Raw genomic sequence first — 21,576 nt, 5'->3', positions numbered from 1 at the left:
CAAAAAGGCCAGAGTGAGTTTCGCTCTGACGCACCAACACCTTTTGCCTGCCAGAGTGGAGCATCTCCGATAAGTTTTGCCCCAAATATAAGGCATAAGCACACCTCAGCACCTCAGCATCAGCACCGACCACAAGCAAGTTGGAACCCGACAGCACACAGCACAGCCAGCACTCCACCCCAACCGCTGATAGCCCAGTCCAGCCCACCAGCCAGCCAGCACTCAGCAACCCGCACAGCACCGTCCGCCGCCTTGCCTTGTCTCTTGGGAGCAAAAGTCCGAACAACGAATCTATCCCGACCTCAATCTACCTATCTGCTCCACCGCATCCCCGAACCAACCTCACATACGCACAATAGACTTGATCTTTCGTCGTCAAGATGTGGATTATTGATTGGTGTACGTACTCAGCTTGCTGTTTCTTCTCCTCGCGCGCGATGCTGTCTTCTTCGCCGCCGCCGCCGCTGGGCCAAGCATCCATCCCTGGTCGAAGAGCAATCAACTGACTTGTGTTCCATCGCAGTCTACAACGTCCTCTCGAGCCTTGGTCTGCTCAACAAGCACGCAAAGCTCCTTTTCCTCGGTCTCGACAATGCCGGCAAGACGACTCTGTTGCACATGTTGAAGGTACGATACCCGAAAGCCCAGCTTGGACCGCAAGCTGCGAGAGACCTCCCGTCCGCCATGGTCCGGATGCGCCGATATGGGATATCAGGAGCTTCTGGTGCCAATACGGAGGGACTGTAGCTAACACATTCACCAGAACGACCGAGTTGCCATTCTTCAGCCCACTCTCCACCCCAGTGAGTACCTCCCTGTCCCAACAACGTTGACGATGCCGCGGGAAGCCGTGCGCACGTGTCCTCGAGTCCATCTGGAGCAAAACTGACCACCTTGCGTCTGCAGCTTCCGAGGAGCTCGCCATCGGCAACGTGCGCTTCACAACCTTCGATCTCGGTGGTCACCAGCAGGCCCGCCGCCTCTGGAAGGACTACTTCCCCGAAGTCAACGGCATCGTCTTCCTCGTCGACGCCAAGGACCACGAGCGATTCCCCGAGGCCAAGGCCGAGCTTGACGCTCTTCTCTCCATGGAGGAGCTCGCCAAGGTTCCCTTTGTGATCCTCGGCAACAAGATTGACCACCCCGACGCCATTTCCGAGGAGGAGCTCCGTCACCAGCTCGGCATGTACCAGACGACTGGCAAGGGCAAGGTGCCTCTGGAGGGTATCAGGCCCATTGAGGTTTTCATGTGCTCCGTTGTCCTCAGACAAGGTGGGTTTCCGCGGTGCTACCAATACGCGCGAGGATCATGCAAGGCTAACAGGAGCAGGTTACGGCGACGGTATCCGGTGGCTGTCTCAGTACGTCTAAGCATGGGACCGACTGCTCTGGGAAGAGCTGGTCAGGCGGTGTTTACGGCGGAATGGAGTACACGGGCGATTGGCAAGAATTGGCAAAACAAAAGAGTAAACGTCCGTACGGGAACGAAATCATGGTGCCACGTCTACGATGCTCCGGTTCAAATTGCTCGAAGGGGCCGAGTCCATGTCCTGGCCCTTTTCGAACCTGATATCCTTGGGGGTGAAAGTGCGTAATGGGGCAGGTTTGCTGCTTTGGAAGAGCTCTGCGTGTTGGTCACTGGGAATATGAGTACGCGGCATGGCGCAGAGCTCGCTGCCCGGTCGGCCACGCAGCCAAGTCAGTCAAACACGAGGCAGTATGTACGGTTTCTAGGCTAGAATACTCATTCAGGCCCGGGACCTTGGAGAATCTGGTTATTGTGCGTTTCAATCGTTAGCCTGCTATGCTAGTTCTGCATCAACAACATAACATCATCAACATCATTGTTTCGGAACGGTATTGCTGGTAGAGGTGCATATGTCGCGGTGTGCTTCTGGAGACGACGTAATGCCTAGGTAGGCAGAACCTCCACGCAAGGCGCTGTGCCGCTGTGCCATGGTGATCCCGGCCCAGAGGTGATGCAACCGAGGCCACCGTGTCAGCAGGCGGGATGTAAGTTTGGGAGGCGTGGGAAGCGGCGACGTGTAAGTGTGGCATTTTAGGATTCACAAGCCACAGCCAAGATTTTCTTGATTTTGCGGATGACGATGATGATGATGACAAAGTGTGTTATCATGGATGTTCAACAAACAGCAAGGCATTCAAGGCATTGACATTGCCCGACTCAGCCCTCCGAGATCATCGTCGTCCCGCCTCCCCCCCCCGATACGATAGCCTTGGACGTCGACCTGAGCTCACATCATCCAAGCCATGCTTTGGGCGGGCCAACCATTGTCGCGCGTGGCGAGCGTGGTTAGGTAACATTTCCAGAGGATTCCGGAGAGGCGGGAACGAGAACGGGGGGCAAGCTTAGGGGTCCAAATTGGCGAGGAGGGGCCATGCCATGCCCGTGTCCCGCCAGCCAGCCATCCATCCAATGCCGCTGACAATGCCGGCCCCGAAGTGGTTTGCTCTTCTCCCAGTGGACGTTGTTCAGTGACAATTTGACCATTCTTTGGAGCTGTGCCACATTCGCGCAAGTGCAGATGGATGTCCATGTTTGAAGCAACGACCCAGGGGCTCCTCGTTGCTTACCTTACGTAAGGCTTGACTCGTACCTAATGTTCATGTGCGTGTCATTGGCGCGGCCATATCTACCTACCTGTACGGCCCTCTTGGCAGATAACTGCCTGCCCGCTCTGTTCATGCTCGGAAACGAGCACGGAGACAGCGCTGCTGCTGCAGAGTACAGACGGTTCATGGATGGTCATCTCGGCTAACATGGTCGGTACGGGCATCCCGCTAGAGGTGCTTCACTCAGGCACATCATCCACTGAAGAACGCCCCTCCCTCGCCCTACGAATGAAGTGCACCTGATTCAATCCACTGTGAAGAAACTACTGGGGAAACACGGGATACGGGATGCTCTCCCTTCCACTCTCTCCATCCGCGTCCACTGCAGCTCACTGAGAGGTGTCCACCCGCCCCCCAACGAAATCCAATTCGAGCTACAGCCGACGTCATCCGACCCGTGGCATCACGGGCGCATTCCCCAGGGAGGAGAGGCGCGCGCATCTCGAAGGAAACGCTCCGGTCCGAACAACCACCCCCAAGAACAGTCAGCTTTCCCAACAAACGCCCTGAAATCACCCGTTATCCAGCTCCCATCACCACTTACACTCAGAAACGTCGTCTCACACATTGGCTGGCATACGCACCACCCGACAGGGAAAAAAGGGGGAGATTGACTTTCTCCATCAGCTGTACCCTCTTGTTTCCTTTTTCCTGCCGTTCGTCCTTTTTTTAGACTTTGCGTCTGCAATATCATGCGCCTAGACTTGATAGACCTCACAGCTCGCAGACATGGCTGAGCACACGCGCGAACAACGTGAACACCACAGAGTGACCTTTGCCCCGATCTCTCCCAGTAGCAGCAACAACTACAACACCGACAGCTACGGCTTCCCGCCCGAGTCCTTCGGCAGCGATGGCCTCCCCGACTTCGACACCAACTTCCTCGACGACGCGGACCTCGAGGCTTTTGTGAACGCCCTGCACGCCCCGGACCCGCTGCAGTCTCCCGCGGACGAGACGACCTCCCTGCGCTCCCCGGGTCTGAGGAGCACCTCGTCGCTCGACATCACGAAGCGAGGGAGCACGTACGAGGATGGAAACGACGACCCGTCCGCCGTGGCGGCGGCGGCGGCTGCTGCCGCGGGCGACGTGACGGCGCCGTCCCAGCCCAATGGCAACGGCCACGCGAGCCAGCCGAACATGTTCATCACCGCGCAGAACGACTGGGCGCCGGTCAACCAGCGGGTGGCAAAGCGAGGGTCGCGGCGGCGGAGAAACCGGGCCAAGGGCGCAGCGGAGGCGTTGCTTGGAACGAGGACCAAGGATGAGACGCGGGAGGGGATATTCTACGCCCTGCTCAAGTGGCCGATGCTCTTTTTCGTGGGGGCCTGGCTCGCGGGTCTGGCGCTGACGTACCTTTATACGAGGCTGTACATCTGGGTCTACGAGCACTTCGTCACCTGGCGCGGCACGAGGGAGAGGCTGAGGCGGAGCATGCGGCGGACGAACAACTACCGCGACTGGGTCGTTGCGGCCAAGGAGCTGGATAGCTACCTGGACCGCCAGCGCTGGAAGGAGGAGAACGACTTTGCGTACTACGACTCCAAGACTGTGAAGAGGGTGTGGGAGCAGATGCGCAAGTGTAGGCATAGAGCCGAGGAGCAGGAGAACGGGGAGGTTGATGGGGAGAAGGGGGGCAAGCCTGCGGTCGAGGAGCTCCACGCGCTGCTGTCTGCTTGCGTGAAGAGCAACTTTGTGGGCGTTGAGAACCCGAGGTTGTACAGTCAGACGTACTACGGGACGAAGAATTTGGTGCAGAACTTTGTCGACGAGGGTAAGCATTCGCCAGTGATGGAATGGAGGTCATTAGCTAACGTGGAGTAGTTGAGAGGAGCATCAAGTTTGTTCTAAACACTCAGCAGCTTACCATGGAGGAGAAGAGGAGCATTTTCAAGGGCATGTTTAACAACTACGGCCGGACAGCTCTTTGTCTATCCGGTGGCGCATCGTTCGCGTACTACCATTTTGGTGTTGTCAAGTCTCTCCTCGAGGCGGATCTCCTCCCGGAAGTCATCACTGGGACAAGTGGCGGCGCCCTGGTCGCTGCCTTGGTGGCCACTCGCACCAACGACGAGCTCAAGAAATTACTCGTCCCGGCCCTTGCGGGTAAAATCACTGCCTGTCGTGAGAGCTTCACGACTTGGATCCCCCGATGGTGGAAGACGGGCGCGAGATTCGACTCGGTCGACTGGGCCAAGCAGTGTTCGTGGTGGACCCGCGGCTCGATGACGTTCCGCGAAGCGTACGAGCGCACGGGGAGGATCCTGAACGTCTCCTGTGTCCCGGCCGACCCGCACTCGCCCACGATCCTCTGCAACTACATCACGTCTCCCGACTGCGTTATTTGGTCTGCGGTGCTGGCCTCGGCCGCCGTCCCCGGCATTCTGAACCCCGTGGTGTTGATGATGAAGCAGCGCGACGGGACACTGATCCCGTACTCCTTTGGCCACAAGTGGAAAGACGGTAGCTTGCGGACGGATATCCCCATCAAGGCGCTCAACCTGCACTTTAACGTCAACTTTACAATCGTTAGCCAGGTAAACCCGCACATCAACCTCTTCTTCTTCAGTTCCAGGGGCAGCGTGGGCCACCCCGTCACGCACCGCAAGGGCAAGGGCTGGCGGGGCGGATACGTCATGTCCGCGGTCGAACACTACCTCAAGCTGGACATGACCAAATGGCTCAAGTTCATCCGGCACGCCGAGCTACTGCCGCGCCCGCTGGGACAGGACTGGAGCCAGCTGTTCCTGCAGCAGTTCTCCGGCACCATCACCATCTGGCCCAAGACGCAGCCGTCGGACTTCTACCACATCCTCTCGGACCCCGACCCGCCGAGGCTGGCGCGCATGATCCACGAGGGCCAGCAACGCGGGTTCCCGATCTTGAAGTTTGTGAGCAACAGGCTCAAGGTCGAGAAGGTCATTGAGCAGGGGCGGCGAGAGACGAGGCCTTGGATCCGCAGGGGCAGCATCGAGACGATTCTGAGCGAGGACGACCTGAGGAGTCTGTTGATTAGTGGAGCGACGGACGGGGAGGAGGATACGACGGATGCGGAGGGCGAGACTCTGCTTGAGCTGGAGGAGGAGGCTATTGTTGATGGGGACGAGGATGAGAAGTTTGAGAGGAGTTAAGTGTAGGATAGAAGATGGGGTGCGACACCCTTTGGGTTTTTGGGAATAGGGATGGGAGGATTGTAGCATAGCTTGGCGTTGCCTTTAATACCTGACAACTGGATTTTCCTGCCAGTATGTTTCATGATTCTGGCGTTTGACAAGGCCTTCGACGGGATGATCTTTGGCATCGCAGGCCAGCCCCTAAGTTGCGTGGTCTCTGAGGTCCGTTGAAGATATAAATCATTCCCGTGTCTTCTGTCAGAGGCTTGAGCCAAGCATTCTCGACAAACGAAACATTACCTCGTGCGCTCTGAATCTACAAGGTCTGAGGGACTCGACGGACATGAGACACAGCGAAGAATTGGTGCATCACTCCCGGCCGTCTCCGCGTTCGGGTGAGTGTTCCAGATGGAAGTATTCTTATGAATACTACGAGGGTGGAAATGATGAGGGAGGGTCGGTTGTTGAGGAAGCTTTTCAGAGACTGCCTGCCGTAAGGGGGGTGATGGCTTAGAGAAAGTCGACCGACGTAATCACCTGGCTAGCGGAACAGAAGGAGCCTCTCTCTTTTCATTGGTGACAAATCTTTTGAGGGATGGTCAATAGCCATGACAATTTGTGCGTTGGCCTTATCCGTTACTCCTTCTCAGAGTCGTTACTCTTCCTTTTTATTTCTTGGGAGAACATAATGTTCGCGCTTCTCCTCTGGCTGGCTATATAAGCAATAAAATGATGTATTCATGTCTCCTTGCCAAATCTGTCGATCTGGCAAGCGCCATCCTATGGTTTTAAGGTGGTGAAATAATTAGGTACCCTTGTGACAGTTAGGTAGCTACGCGTAGTTTCAATCATTGGAAGCTTGTCGGGTCTTTCGAATAACTAACCGTCAGCTTATTCTGGAGATCAATACGCAGACATCGGTAGAGACAGGGGTGGACAAGGGGAAGGAGGTAACAGTTGCCGTCATGGCCGGGATCCAGCGGTGCCTTCTGGCTATTGCGGCCAGGTATCAACATGGCTGATCAACTGTGCTATCACTAACCTGGAAGCCACAACGCCAGGAACGATTGTGCGTTGTTCGAAGAGTCTGGAGCTGGCAATCACGCGCACTTATTTATAGTGATGGAGGCTGGTTGGTTATAGTTGTTCCGGCCATGAGGCAAGATACGCGAACGGCATTTCAACCGAGTGAGTAGGCTCCGCGTTACGCTGGAATGATCCTTGCGGCAACTTGTACATCACGCTTTGGTTTTTTCGATCAGGAGCGTCTGTAGTGAATTGCTCAACACCCTGCTCCAGGACGAAGATGAGGGATAGAAAAGGGGCGTATGGTGGCCGACCTGGAGGTTTTGCTTGCATTGCTGGTACCGGACAGAACTTGTGGCTCACACGGGGTGAATAATTCTGGTCTTGCTTCACATCTCATGGCTGAAAATCAAGTTACACCTACAGAATCATTGCTGTGAGACGACTTTTCCTTGGGCACAAGCAGTGTTATATAGTCTTTTGAAATAATTTCAGTGGTAAGTTCCCAATTACACCAGATCTCGAATATCTTCCTGGTGATCTAGGCGTAGCAACTCCCACACATATACATACCGTCATGGATATGAGGACGTCGTCACCAGAGAAACCGTATCTTGCTGTCCCTATGTATGAAGCCTCATTCAGGCCATAAGATAGCCGGCAATAAATATATGCGAAAATGAACGTTGTCATCGTGGATTTGGAAGCGAGATTTTCTGCTACCTCATCTCCTGCACATTTTAAACAGCGGTTTCTCGGCCAAAGACTAGACGATCAAGATGATCTACGGCTAAAACCGATATAGATGCAAAAAGTAGGAGCATTTGCGAAGAAAATCAGAACAAAAAGTTGGCAAAAACAAAAGGTACACGCCCAGTTGAACTGCGCGTCTCGCGAGCTGACCAGCCAGGCCCCGATCGAGATATTTCTTTTGCCTAACCCCGCGGCGGTTTTACCAACTAGACCACTTAGCCTAGCTGAACTGATCGTTGGGAAAGTTCCATGCAGTTCCGTACATGAAGGTTACTTGCGTGGGAAGAGAGAGTTCGGGCGGTGCTCTCCAGGTTCTTGTCTCTCACGGCCGCGGCGATGCGTGGGTAGAACCTCAACGGCTGAACCATAAGAAAGGAGAACTATCCCACCCTTTTTGGCTCGACACCACCTTCCAGAACTATACGAATGCGTTAGAAATTTTCACTGCCAATCACAAGACGTTCACATACCTGTCTGGAAAGGCCTGACTGCCGCTTGACTACAACATTGAAATGCCTCGTACAACTGAATACAGGCTTTTCGGCTAGCGATATGCTTTCTCCAAGAGTCGGCGGTCCTAGATCACTTTGAAGAACTTCAAGATGACGCTGAGCAACCATTTCCAGGGAATATGCCACAGAAAGTTCGAATACAACGTGAAAATATAACATGACAGGCAACCTGGAGTCTTTGCCTATTCGTTCTTGACTCATCGCAGGCGATAATTCTCAGGAACACAGCCTGCTGCCAGGGTAGCAACCAACCACTAACAGGTAATTGAGGCCATTGATATGCCAATGGTTTTCTGTATGAATTGATTTGACGCTAACGAGTCCGGAGTTAGAATCGTTGCGATACGGCGGATCACGCCAGTCCGTTAAGTGGCTTGCTTCGACGTTGAGTTGAGCAGGGGTTTGAGATGCCATGGCAGGGGTTAGAGTTGTGATGAATAGCAAATGAGAATGCTTACCGACATAAAGCATCGAGTGCATGTTTGTTTCTAGTCAATAAAGGAATCAACTGATCTTTGCCAGTTGTATCCCAGAGTCTTCAAGCCAACCCACCAGCAAGTGTTACTATTAGATGCATCTCGACAAACGACGGGTACCTGAAGGCCGTGGACGAAATAAAAGAGTGGGCCAGCCGGAGCTAGCCAACAAGCTCAAAACGGCCAGGTGCAATTAAGGTCCAAGTTGGGGAAGGACAGATAATCCATTTGCCGGGCCGGAGGCGAAAGCAGCCAGGCCACAGTGGTACTTCAAGGTAAGGGCCAGCGGTGGGTGGGTCTCGTAAGGCGCACTGACTGGACACTGAGCCGTAACCCCCCTGTCCGGAATCTACCACCGCAGTCTTTCGAGGCCACGATTGTCAAAAGAAAGTGACTGACCAGCAGCGCAGACGGCCAACGGACACTTTTGCTTCCTCAGCCCAGAGTTGTCTCCCGCTACACGGCACAACCCAACCCACTGCACAGCGCCTGCTGTTCTTTTCCCTCCGGGTTTCTGTATTCTTCTCTTTTTTTCTAGTCTGTCTGCTGCAACGACACGACTGTTTCTCCGTGCCGGCTACGCCGCTCGTTCCTCTTACTTTTCTCGCATCTCCCGCGACACTCTCTTTGACGTGGCATCTTCATCGCGACACCACCACCGCCCAGCCGCTGCTCCAATCCCGCCTTCGCCCACCCGTCCCAGAGCTCTCGAGCTCGCCACGCCGTCAAGATGAGTTCCGACTACTCGTACGACTCCGAGGCGCAATTCTACCCCTTCTTCATCCTCGCCCTCAGCAGCATCATCACGCTGCCCCTCGGCTACACCCTTCTCTTCCCCTCCAAGGACATCGAAGCGAAAGCCCCGCGCATTCAGAGCGACTACAAGCCCGAACATGCCGACCTAATCGAGAAACAACGCAAGGCGCACGAGAAGAAGCAGCGCCGCATCGTGCGCGTCATCTTCGTCCTCGCCGGCCTGGCCCTCATGGCCGGCATGGTCTACCTCATCCTCCACGTCCAGACCGTGACCCCCAAGATCTGGAACCCCTATGACATCCTCGGCATTTCAGACGTACGTACAATCGGTCGCTATACGGTCACCCAGCACTAACAAGCTCCTAGTCCGCCGACGAGAGACAAATCAAGAAGGTCTACAGGAAACTCTCCCAAAGACTGCACCCCGACAAGGTCAAGCCCGACCTGGCCAAGAACGAGACCATCGAATCCCTCAACGCCGCCTACGTCGAGATCTCCAAGGCCTACCAGGCGCTCACCGACGAGGAGGTCCGCAACAACTACATCCAATATGGCCACCCCGACGGAAAGCAGAGCTTCAGCATCGGCATTGCGCTCCCCAAGTTCATGGTCTCTGACGGCAACGGCAAGTACGTCGTTCTCGCCTACACCCTGCTCCTCGGCGTTCTCCTGCCCTACCTCGTCGGATCCTGGTGGTACGGCACCCAGCGCATGTCCAAGGACGGTGTCCTCATGGAGAGCGCCAACAACCTGTTCCGCGCATACAAGGAGGACGTTGATGAGGGTGGTGTCGTTACTGCCCTGAGCCACGGAAAGGAGTTTGAGAGTGTCCTCAAGGGTGACAAGGCTGAGTCTGGCCTTTCCAAGCTCGAGTCCAAGCTGTTCACCAACGCCGAGAAGGCTGGTCTTTCGCAGAAGGACAAGCAGGCTCTGGAGGATCTCGACAGCGGCGTCCGCCGCAAGACCCTCGCGCTTCTCTGGTCCTACCTCGGTCGCATCGATCTCGAGGACCCTGCTCTGAACAGCGCCAAGTATGAAGTTGCCCCCATCGCCCACGCCCTGACCAGGTCTTTCTCCTCCATCGCCCAGGCTTACGGTAGCACCGGCCCCATCTTGGCCGCGTACTCCGCCAGCCAGCACCTGATCCAGGCCACGCCCCCCAAGTCGTCTCCTCTCCTCCAGCTTCCTCACTTCAACCAGGAGATCGTCAATGCCATCGAGGGCGGCGACGAGAAGGTTCACGTCTCCCTCCAACAGTTCATGGATCTCCCCGACACCCTCCGTAGAAACCTGACGGTAAAGAAGGGCCTCCTCACCGAGGAGCAGTACAAGACCGCGCTCGACGTCTCCAGGCAGCTTCCCCAACTCCGTGTCGCCAAGGCGTTCTTCAAGGTCACCGGCGAGCGCTTCATCATCCCCTCGTCTCTCGTCACCCTGGTCGTCAAGGGCCGCATCATCCCCCCTGGCAGCGAAAACGTCCCCGAGATCGACGAGGTGGATCTGGAAGACATTGACCCCGCGGAGGACGACCTCGAGGCTTTCCTGGGCCGCAAGAAGAAGACAATCAAGGGACCCGACGGAAAGGCCATCCCCGTTGACGACAAGCCGATTCTGCCTCCCCTCGCCCACTCCCCGTACTTCGCTCGCGACCACGCCCCCAAGTGGTACGTCTTCTTGACCGACTCCAAGCAGGGCAAGATGGCCGTTCCTCCCTTCACCTTCACCCAGTTCGACCAGCCCATCTTCGGCGAGGATGGCAAGCCCACCTTCAACATGCAGACCCTCAAGGCCCAATTCGCGGCACCCCCTCAAGCCGGTCACTACACTTTCGTTATGCACGTCGTGTGCGATAGCTACGTCGGCTTCGACACCAAGATGGAGGTAACCTTGGTGGTTGAGGAGGCGGACAAGGCTGCTGCAATGGCTGCCGAGGACGAGATCAGCGAGCCTGATGAGGGTAAGTCTCCTATTGAACATTCACACAAAACATGCAAAGCTAACCAACCTGCAGACTCGATAGCCGGCCAGATGCAAGCCCTCAAGGGTGGAAGCGTACCTGGTGCCACCAAGCCCCGCAGGAAACCCGCCGATGATGATTCGGATGAGGAGAGTGGTACTGATGACGATGTTGAGGACGACACGAGCGCGACAAACACGGACACCGAGGACGAGTCATAAGGGCTTCTCCCCCGTGCAAGGACGAGCCCGGTGAGCGGGCGTGTATGAATGTGCAATAGTAGAGAAAAGAAAAGGCAAAGAAATCAAGGAGTGGTAGGACTCGCAAACAATATACCCCAAGTCACAACTTCAACAACCAACATCACACCAAATGTGGCTGGGCTTGACGCTCGGCGATGGCTACGAATACGGATGAGATCGTACTTGTAGGCGGACAGGTCAGGGGCGAAGGGGTGAAGGGTGCCAGACGTATGTCCTGTGCATAGGGTGGCCGACACACCCATCAAGCGTACATAGATATAACCGGCGTTGTTCAGGTAGTTGTCGTGGGCTCTCTTTCTGGTTTGATTAATCTATAAGCAATTTTTTGGTAAACTGTGTCAAATGGCGGTTCAATTCGCTTTCAATGCTGTGGTCATGCTGTATCCACGATTGATACCCAGCAGAGGCATTGATGATGCCCTACTACTGCTCCATTGCACAGAACGTCAAATCAGCGCAGCCGACTCGTTTATAACAACGCCCATCGCCGCCTTAACCTTTGCAAATGCAACATTAAAAACACAATATCATTTACAACGAGTTGCCCCCTTCATCTCCACATTTGCTCCCCTCCAAGCATCCGGGTATTTATTTTTGAACAGGTATTCAGCGCGCCAGCCGCCTGCCTTGCTCTGATAACTCCGTCCATTCCGCCGCGCCGCCCCTAAACACAGATATTTCATTTACTCACTAAGCGCCTGGAGTGCCTGGGTCAGGGGCACGACGCGCAGACTCCTTCCTCGCTTCAAGGGACTTGAGCTTCCGCTCCTTACGGGCATGATGGTCGGGCTGGCCTCGTCCCGCCACTTGCGGAAGACGCTCTTGAGGTCCTTGGGGATACCCTCGAGGACGACCGTGGAGATGGGAATGAAGGGGCGGTCTTCCATGCCGCTGGCCAAGATGGCATACTCCTGTGCAAAGTCGAGGGCGATGCGGAACGAGCTGTACTGACTCTGGGCGAACTTGCCAACAATGATGTACATCTCAAAGAAGGCGTCCAGGACGTAGATTCCTGAGGGGTCCAGGTCTGCTTGAGTGAACGGAGCGATTTCAACGACCTGTATTTCGTTAGATTGGGTACCAGAGCTGATTCAGGAATTGTATCATCTTACCTGCTGCTTTGAAGCCGCGTTAGACCGGAACAGGCGCTGACAGTACTTGTCGTAGCTCGGCTTCAAGCGCCAATGGTCCGCGGACGTGGCCTTCGAGCCGCCGTCGAAAATGTCCCAGAAGCTGTCCGGCTCGCTGCCGTCGTCGATCTCCAGGAGCTCGCCCGTCAAAGTCAAGTCCATACCTATGAGACGCGCGCAACTCTGCTCGTCTACATCACTACCCTTGCCCTTCCACAGGTAGCACTTTCCTGAGGTTGCGATCAGGAAGGGGAATCCTGAGCAGAGGCTCGCCGAAGACAGATCGACCTCGTCAAACACAAAGGTGTGTTGTCCGAGGGTACGACGGCCGCAGAGCATGCTAGGCGCCAGAGAGTCGTACTTGGTGCTGGTGCCCCGGCGAATGATGATCATGCCGCCAAGTGCCAGGATAAATTCAGGGGTTTCTCTGCCCTGGCGCATCCTCACAACCTTTCCGCCGAGAGACCTGGCTTCCCGGTTCACAAACAGAGAGGCATCTTCGGCAGTGGCGTCGGGCACCTCATCGCCGGCCCAGAAGTACACCTCCGTTGCCTTTCTGCCGGTTTCGTTTGTAAAGGTAAACGCGCAGATGTACATTTCCCGCTCAAACAGGATGCGCTCGTTATGCGCCGGCACGGGGATCTTCTTGCCATCGCCAGTGATCTGGAATAGCCGACCACCCTGGCCCTGGATGTTGCGAGCCTGGGGCTTATTCATCAGGATTTCCGCAGTATCCACCCGGAACTCTCTCTGCGGTCTCGGTGTGCCGAAAAAGTCATCCAGCATGGTCGACACATCCGGTCCCTGTTTGGTCGGAGATCGCATCGGCGATGTTACGGGCGTAGGGGAAGATGGCTTCGGAGGAAGCGGCAGTGGCCTGGCAGCGGCCTTCGGGGTGCTGGTCCTCTCCACAGGAGGCGCGGGGTTTTCAAAGCGGGAGATGTTCTCGACAGGAGGCGAGTTCAGTGGCGACCTCACAGGTGATTTCATGGGAGGAGGCGACTTTACGAGCGGCGGTGACTGTGCCACGGATCCTCCAAACATGGCGGTGGCATTCTTGACAGACACGACTGGCTCGCTGTCGACCTTGTCGTTCGATGCCATCTTCAGAGGTGAGCTAGGCCGCGACAGGCGGAGAGGCGCCACATGCGGGCTGTAGTCATTCGGGGGCGGGGATCTGATGGGAGATCGAATTGGCGACCTGGAGGTGGGTTCAGGCAACGGCCGCGCCCCGAACGTCTTGATCGGAGTGGGCTGCGCGGGCTCCTCGCGGGGTTCCACAAACGACTTGCGCGGAGAACTGGGCCTGGGCTCTGGTAGAGGCCGTCCAGAAGTCTTGACAGGGGAAGCTTCCTCCTTCTGCGGTGTAGGGCTAAGAGGCTTCTCGAAGACCGGCTTGGGCTCGAACCTCGGCGTAGAAACGGGACTCTCCTTCTTGGGGCTGCTTGGTTGGGGGATGTCCCTCACAGGACTATCAGGCTTGGGGCTGTCCTTTCTCGGGCTTTCCCTCTTGGGACTCTCGGCCCTCTTTGGACTTTCGGCCCTCTTTGGACTCTCGGCCCTCTTGGGGCTCTCAGGCTTGGGGCTAGCCTGGGCGGTGTCATCCAGGAATATCGACATCCTCTTCATATCCAGCTTCTTAGGCGAGGTGGGCTGGGCGGTAGGCTCAACCGGCTTCTCCTCCTGAAGCTTGATGGGGGAAGACTGAAGCTTCATGGTGGGGGATCTTGACCTGCGGGTCGGCACGGGTTCACTGTCTTTGGGGCTGAAGACTGGCTTCTCTGCAGACCTTTCGGCTGGCTTTTCAGGTTCTTCGACTGGTTTCTCGAACGACTTGAGAGGAGCCGGCCGGCTCTTCAAAGCCGCTTGAGCAGCGACTTGGGCATGGATCGAAGGAGGCGCTTCCTTCACCGGGCTCGTCTTAGGCTCCTCCATCATGACCGGTTCTTCATCCTTGACCGGCGAAGCGGGCGCCGGGCTTGACTGAGACTCCACAGGAGCGGCGGCCTTTGTCGGAGCCTTTCTCCTCGGACCACGAGCACGGCCTTTGGTCATGTGCGTCAGCTGCGGGCCTGGTGCCGTTGGCTCTGAAGCTGAGGCGCCGGAACCCTCCGACTTTTCAGAGTCTTTCCCTCCGGCCATGGGTGGCGGGCCGCGAGCCAGAAGCCCAGCAAGCGCAGGGTTGAAACGGTTTGCAAGCCCACCAGCCGCAGCGCGGCCTTGCAGGCGGGCCGGGGGACTGGTCTCTTTCTGAAGACCTGGAGAGGTGACCGAGCCGGTGGGAGACTTGATCGATTCCGCCAGAGACTTGAATGACGGCGAGGGCGCCGCGGAGTCATCCTTTGGCTCATCTCTCGGCATGGACTGAGGCCGCCCGCTGACAGATTTGCGATGTTCAATCGTGTATTCTGACATGTCTGGCCTGGAGGAAAGAGATTTGCTAAATTCAGCCTTCTTCAGCAGGGCCTCAGGCACCGGTCTGTCGGCCGCGTTGGATTTGCTGCGAGCGATGCCTCTGCCTTGTTCTTGGGCGGCCTTGAAATCTTCCTTTTTCTTCAGGATTGCATCCTTGAACTCGTCCTTGCGCTCGCTGGGCTTGGGGCCACCGGTAATGTTAAGACCTGCTTTTCCGCGCAGGATGTTACCCTTCAGCTCATCTGGGGCAACGTAGTTTTGAGTCTTGGTTCGACGCAGATTACCAAAGACGTTTGCTAGTTCGTTAGGCTGTTCCTTGGATGACCCTGCATCGCCAGAGGGGTTCCGAGACTTGAGGCCGGCACGAAAATCCTTCTTTGGTGGGGTCTCGGGCTTGACCTTTGCTGCGGCAGGGCCGTCACTGACTGACGATCGTTTCGGGATATCTCCAATCTCTCCCTCAGGTTTGGCGTCATTGATCGGGCTCTTGATTTGACTATTGCGGAAGCTGCTTCCACTGATGCTGCCGCTTGATCTATGTGAGGTCTCAGTTGGTGGTGTAAAGATGCCCTTCAGCCCACTGACAGAAGGCTTGGAGGTATGGCCGCCCATGGGTGATGACCGCATGAGCCCGCCAATATTGACTTCGTGCTTCTGGGAAGAGACGGATCCGGCTCGCCCAAGATCAACACTCCCACTGGCAGCCTTTTGCGCCTTGGCTTTGTTCAGCTCGACCATCCACGCCGGTTGATTCGTCGTGGGCGGCGGCTTCGGCTTCGGCGACTCTGGCTTGTTCAGTGCTGTCTCCAGCCAGCTAGCTTTGGTCGGGCTCCATCTCCTAGAATCCATGGTCTTGGACGGACTTGACGGTGGTGTAACCTTCTCCTCGTCGTCTTCGGTGGGCTTCGGATCCGGATGGGGATCGGCGACAGGTGCTTTGGGGGTGGTTTCCAGGTCATTTTCTTCTTCTGTAGGACCATGGCGAGAAGCAGGACGAGAGGCATGGCGGGACGCGGGACGGGAACGGGAGCGAGCTCTGCTTGTGCTCGTAGGAGTGGACGCTCCATCGCGAATAACCATACTTTGTGGCCGTGATCGGGACTCACCAGTCCGGCTTGAAGCGGCAGAGTCGGCACGAACGAGCCCAGTAGGAGACGTGACACTCCATCTCTTTACACTGTCTGACCTCTTCATCATGGCACTCTGCACAAAGCCGCCCATGCCTTTCGTTGGCGAGACAGGTCTTGTGGGCGATGCGCGTCCTGATCCTGACGACAGGGCCGACGCTCGCTTGTCATTTTCGGGAGAGATCTCGGCAGGGGGGTCGAGTCTTTGCGCGGAGCTCAATGACAGCGGAGATGCCAGGCCTTTCGTGGGGCTCGCACTTTCTGGAGCAAGATCGGTCGATGAGCTGCGGCTCATGCCAGGGAGCTGATGGCGCATGGCCGACATGTCGGTTGTATCTGTGTCTTCCACTTGGCTCTTGCGGCTGGCGGCGGAGGCAACGCTAGCTCTGTCGGCCGTCTGGCGGAACCAGGAGGGGTCCTTGGATCCCAATGCCTGGGCGATCTGGTCCTTGGAGAAGGACTGCTCGGTTGCGGAGGCGGGGTCAGAAGGCGGGTTTGGCGAGGTCCTCGCAGCGTTCTCGGCGGCGACGACGGAGAGAGGACGGCTCTTGGATCGATCGGAATGTTGCGAGTTGGGACGCCTCTGCCAGGAAAGCGGTCGCGCTCCTTGTACGCTGCCGGTAGGAGAGGTGACGCTCGTTCGCTTGGTATCAGCATCGAAGGGTGAATCGTTCTCTTTGGTGGGAGAGGTGGAGGAGAAGCTCTCCATGGTGTCAGAGGCCGTGATACCACGAGATCGAGGGCTTCCGGTGTGTTCGAGACCAGGCGAAGACAGCCTCAGATCATCGGAAAGCTGCGTGGTGTTGCGTTGAGACGATGGTGGTGGGGTATTGGCCGGGGATGATTTCTGAGGGGAAATGGATCGGGCGCGTTCTGTCAAATGTTGTCAGAAGGAGGGGTTGATGCAATTCTGGCAAATAGCACGGCGAGCGCAGCAAGGAAAAAACACAATGGCAGATGAGGAAACACAGAAAGCGTGTTGATGATTTTTTTTCTGCAGGGCGCAAAGTAGACGGGCAACAATGGACGAAGGCCGTGTGCTCTTGGTAGTGCAATGTGCGTGTGCCCATTGTAGTGCCGTGGGTTGGTGTCAAGGCGTCGAGGCGTCGCCCGCGTCTCGCCCAGTGCGGCGGCGGTCCCGTCAGTAGCTCAGCTTTTTGGTCAAGGGCAACCTGAACCTGAACATAGCACAGCACCGAGCACTCGCGCAGGATGGGCAAGACGCGAAGTAGGATGCGTACCTTGGCCGAGTTGGGAAAAGAAAGCTTACAAAAAGAGGCAAGACACGCAGGTAGGAATAGAACAACAGCAGCACCAGCGAGGGTAACGCAGGTGAGGAGGGACTGCGCGGGAAGTGAGGGACAGACGGGATGGAGACAGAATGAGAGACAAACAGAACAGGTGTCTGGGCTGGGCAGAGCAAAGCAAGGGAAACACAACAACACGTACCGGCACGACGAGCCTGGCGTTCCCTCTTCTCCTGCTGGATCTTCTCGTCCAATTCGCGCTGACGGGCGTCGTCCTCCTCGGTGCGGCGGGCATTCATCTCCTTGACATCCTGCAAAAACTTGGAGACGTCGTCCATGGCTTGTTCCGACATGTCGAAGCGGGAGGCAGAGTCATGACACGATTGCGGTGGGGGAAGAATGGAAACGGGTGGTTCTGTATGCGCAGGTATCCCCCGGTGAGAAGGTATGCCGTGGCAAGGCGAGCAAGCGTGGTGAGGCCCCTTTGGTTGGAGAAGGATATGTTGTCTATTTTTTTTCCCTTGGCCGGTGCTCCTCGACGGGACGGGATGAGGTAGGTAGGCGGAGGCGGAGGCAGAGGCAGAGGCAGAGGCAGAGGCAGAGGCAGAGGTAGAGAGGGAGGTAGCAGGATGGGTGCGGTACTGAGCGGGAGGTACTTCGTCACCACCACCTCAGAGGTCCAGTCGAATCTGGGATGGGACAGGATGGGATGGCGCCGCTAACGAGCTGGAACTTGCGTGCGAGAAGCAAGGTACTGGGCGCGGCAGGGTGCAGGATGCTGCTGGAGGTACGGTAGGTTGGTTCCGAGGGTTTGGTGAGGGGGCGCGTGAGACTGGAGGCCTTAGGTAATGCACGAGGTAAATAAGGTCGTGTGGGTGAACGGCGACAGGACGGGATCTGCGTTTGTTGATGAGAGGCTTGAGGCTCAAAGCTAAGAGCAGCAAATGCGAAGCTGACGGCAGAGATGAAGGAAGCAGGTTTTTGGACTCGTCAATGGCCGATGCGAACGACTGTTGCATCCCGCGTTGGCGACCCGACCTTTCTGCCTTTGGGCCCTAGCTACCTACCTTACCTTACCAGGGACACACATATGAGAACGAATGCTACGTCCGCCGAATACCTTTGCCCTGTCCTTGGTCTAGCCTTGGCTGCGAAGACTGCACCGTCAGGCACTGGTCACAGATGATAGCCCAGCACCCCAAACAATTTCACAGAGTTGGGAACAGACGTTGGGCCCGTCGTCCGTGTTGATTTCCCCAAGTCTCAGCGCTAAAAGACCGATCTCTCAGAGCTGCTTCTCGTCCATCTCATCCAACGTTCTGAATAACCACAGGTAGAAAGAAGTACAATCCTCTCAGTAACGGCTCATCCAGCTGCACGAAGATTCAGCTCAGCTCGGCTCAGCCAGCCCAAGTCGGCTCAGCGCAGCCACGGAACTCGATGAAAAACAACAAAACACACAAAGGAAGCTCGTAAAAGAGGTACGTACCCGTCTTTCTTTACCTCAGGCAAAGACTGGGCGCTCGGACCACTGGCTTCTCCACACTTGCAACCCCTGTCTCACATTGGGATATCGCTCGTACCTGAGATCCCTTGACTTGGGGCCGCACCAATTTCGCCGTTCAAGCACCTCACTGGCCAGCGGGAGCGTTTCAATCACGTCGTTTCAAACCATGATTTCATGGAGGGATGTCCTGGCATTCAACACAATTCCTCTGCTATTCCAGCCGTCCAACGGTGCTCAAGGCACGAACAGCGTTGTTTGTCGCGTGCCCAACAGCTGGCAAGTTCTTCGGCACTGCTGAAGCACCAAGCAGCAATCTTTCGGGCATTATCGGGCCAGCGGAGGCCCAATTTTAAGCAATAACCACCAGGTCGTAAGACGCAAAGAAATCCGACAAGCTTCCGGTCTTAGCTTTCAGCCTCAGCTTACGTTGGCTTCCAATGATAATAGCAGTCCCCTTTTCACCTTTTCACCGCGTGGATGCGCTGCATTTCAACCTCCGGGTCATCCATCTATCTGCGACCCATTACACAACCTCGATCCTGACTTCCGAGCCGTAACACCCCATCGGATCCGGTATGTCGTGGGACCAGGCTTCCAGAACACATTGTCATGCCCTGCCGTCCCCCTTTTGACCTAAGGGACTTCATGCTGGTTTCTGCCAGCTCATCCCAGCCTCCAACGGCGCACTCGGCAGCCAGCTGTGCTGACTGCCGGGACATCCTCGAGTGTCGTTAACCGCGGAGCCTCCCTTTCTGCTCCATGTCCATGATGTTCGCTTGTCGATAACAGCGGGAAGCAAGCCCCTTAGTACAGAAATAGCCTCTTTTTTGCGTCTTCCACAACCCATGCCAGGCCCTCCTTGAGGTTGGTGCCTGTCATGGCGCTACATCGCAGGATGTGCCAGCGATGCGTTCTGATGGCTTCTAGTCGTAACCCCTGAGAAAAGGTCAGCGTGTCAGCCTCGGGTCGCCAGGGGTGACCGGGACGTACATCGAGTATTTCCTGCTCATCCATGCATCCGTTCACATCCGTTTTGTTCGCAAAAACCAGGAGACTGGCTCCCGAGAGCCGCTGTTATCCATGTCAGCCCTATCGAGAGAAGGGGTCTGCATCCAACAGACCTCTTCTTGCAAAAGCCCATGCAGTTCCTCCATGCAATCCTGGATTCTCAGCCGGTCTGTGGCGTCGACGACCCAGATCAGGGCGTCTGTCTTCTCAAAATAGTTCCGCCAGTATGATCGCAGCGTCTTTTGGCCGCCCACGTCCCCTGCTACGGTCAGAGGGCTGGTCACCCGTATGAGAGAATCACCCACAGATGTTCAGTTTGTATCTGAGCGGTGTCAATCAGCAGCACTGGGAAGTGGAGGACGCTCAACGCACCCATCGTAGTCGATAGTCTTGATGATGAAACCCAATGTTGGGCTCACCGTGTTGACATCCTCTCCCATGATCTTCTTGACAATCGTTGTTTTGCCCGCATTGTCAAGACCTCTGGTGAGTCTGTCAGCGGGGTCGGCCAAGTGTTGCGCACTCGCAGACTGACAGCATCAGGATTCGCATTTCCTTGTCCTTTACCCGGGCTTTTCGCAAGATGGACAGCATTTTAAGATAGGCGTGATGGTCTGTGGTATAAGGTATCTGAAATGGGCGTCTGCAAGATTCTTGATTTGTCTATCGTAATGCTGCTCCTTGCATTATTCACGTTGACCGATGCAGACTGCTCTAATTCGGGCGCCTGACTGGACCAAGCTGGGCACGTGACACCATCGGGCATGCGGTCTCGGTCTGGCTTCGGTGAGTGGCAGCTCATTGGCGTCTCACCGAGTACACCGACCACTTCAACAACTACACTTGAAGCTGGTTTTCGTCCTCGTCTATGATAGAAATATCTTTTCGAATCGGATAATACCGAAAGTACTTCTAGCAAGTTGACCTGTTAAGTTCTGGAATTTATTACCTAAATGTTAAGTCAGAGATAAGTGAAATACACATAAATCGATGAAGATGCTCAAACTCAACTCCTTCAAAGTCACCTAGAATATTTTTAGCGTCTTTGCGTTCTGAAGCCTGGATCATATCTTTCTTCCAGAGTCGAGAAGACTAACCCTATCTGATGGGAAGGCACCTTCCCTAAAAAAGCAGCTGCTCCTGCCTTTGATATCAGAGAACTCTCCCACACTTTGCGCCAGACCACCCGTTCGTTTCCTTTTCCTCTCCTTCTTACCCTCCCCATCCCCACCCACCTGCCTCTCCTCCTTCTCCCACACCACAACAGATTTTGTGAAACTTGGCTACAACACCAGGAGCAGTGAGACAAGTCAAGGCACTGCCCTGACTTTTCCTACCCAAGTTCACAGTCGGCGCCAGAGGCAACTGATCTCCTTCGCTACAGGTTGCCGCGTTTCTTCCTTTTTCGGCCAAAAACACCCAAACGCGCGACCCATCCTCCTCTTTCCCTCTCAAGAACTTCACAGCCGACAGGCAAAGCAGTGAGATCCTGGTCTTCCTTCCTTAACACCCCTTTCATTCAAGCCAGCCTGTAAGTGTGAGCAGCAACAATTGCTCAGCCTGAAAATCTTTTGTTGGATCCTTTATACTGATCTCACAACAGACAACTACCAGCCCCGAAGGTGCTTGATTTCTCTGTCTCAACCACACTG

At 55.9% G+C, this 21,576-nt stretch overlaps 5 protein-coding genes across 5 annotated transcripts; 3 read left to right on the top strand and 2 right to left on the bottom strand.

Moving 5' to 3' along the window:
- Positions 1-380: 380 nt before the first annotated feature.
- SAR1 (COPII coat GTPase) lies at positions 381-1,371 on the top strand (the record flags this gene model as incomplete). Its single annotated transcript, XM_053177164.1, has 5 exons — positions 381-399; positions 524-627; positions 764-803; positions 907-1,272; positions 1,331-1,371. The coding sequence occupies 5 exons, from the start codon at positions 381-383 to the stop codon at positions 1,369-1,371; spliced, it is 570 nt and encodes a 189-aa protein (XP_053039000.1).
- A 1,992-nt stretch (positions 1,372-3,363) lies between these two features.
- COL26b_004284 (uncharacterized protein) lies at positions 3,364-5,765 on the top strand (the record flags this gene model as incomplete). Its single annotated transcript, XM_053177163.1, has 2 exons — positions 3,364-4,408; positions 4,459-5,765. 2 exons carry the CDS (start codon positions 3,364-3,366, stop codon positions 5,763-5,765), a joined length of 2,352 nt encoding a protein of 783 aa, XP_053038999.1.
- Positions 5,766-9,244: 3,479 nt separating this feature from the next.
- On the top strand, positions 9,245-11,448 carry COL26b_004283 (uncharacterized protein; the record flags this gene model as incomplete). Its single annotated transcript, XM_053177162.1, has 3 exons — positions 9,245-9,586; positions 9,637-11,227; positions 11,282-11,448. 3 exons carry the CDS (start codon positions 9,245-9,247, stop codon positions 11,446-11,448), a joined length of 2,100 nt encoding a protein of 699 aa, XP_053038998.1.
- Positions 11,449-12,173: 725 nt separating this feature from the next.
- On the bottom strand, positions 12,174-17,762 carry COL26b_004282 (uncharacterized protein; the record flags this gene model as incomplete). The annotated part of the gene is made up of 4 exons (XM_053177161.1): positions 12,174-12,548; positions 12,603-16,003; positions 16,142-17,035; positions 17,612-17,762. 4 exons carry the CDS (start codon positions 17,760-17,762, stop codon positions 12,174-12,176), a joined length of 4,821 nt encoding a protein of 1,606 aa, XP_053038997.1.
- Positions 17,763-19,720: 1,958 nt separating this feature from the next.
- ARL2 (ADP-ribosylation factor-like protein 2) lies at positions 19,721-20,518 on the bottom strand (the record flags this gene model as incomplete). Its single annotated transcript, XM_053177160.1, has 6 exons — positions 19,721-19,852; positions 19,907-19,987; positions 20,038-20,183; positions 20,230-20,246; positions 20,297-20,407; positions 20,460-20,518. 6 exons carry the CDS (start codon positions 20,516-20,518, stop codon positions 19,721-19,723), a joined length of 546 nt encoding a protein of 181 aa, XP_053038996.1.
- Positions 20,519-21,576: the final 1,058 nt, after the last annotated feature.

Source organism: Colletotrichum chrysophilum (assembly GCF_026319265.1).
Source record: "Colletotrichum chrysophilum strain AFK26 chromosome Unknown scaffold_25, whole genome shotgun sequence".
In the NCBI taxonomy this organism is placed as follows: domain Eukaryota; kingdom Fungi; phylum Ascomycota; class Sordariomycetes; order Glomerellales; family Glomerellaceae; genus Colletotrichum; species Colletotrichum chrysophilum.
Note: the sequence above shows the minus strand (reverse complement) of the source record. Positions and strands in the feature narration are given on the sequence as shown.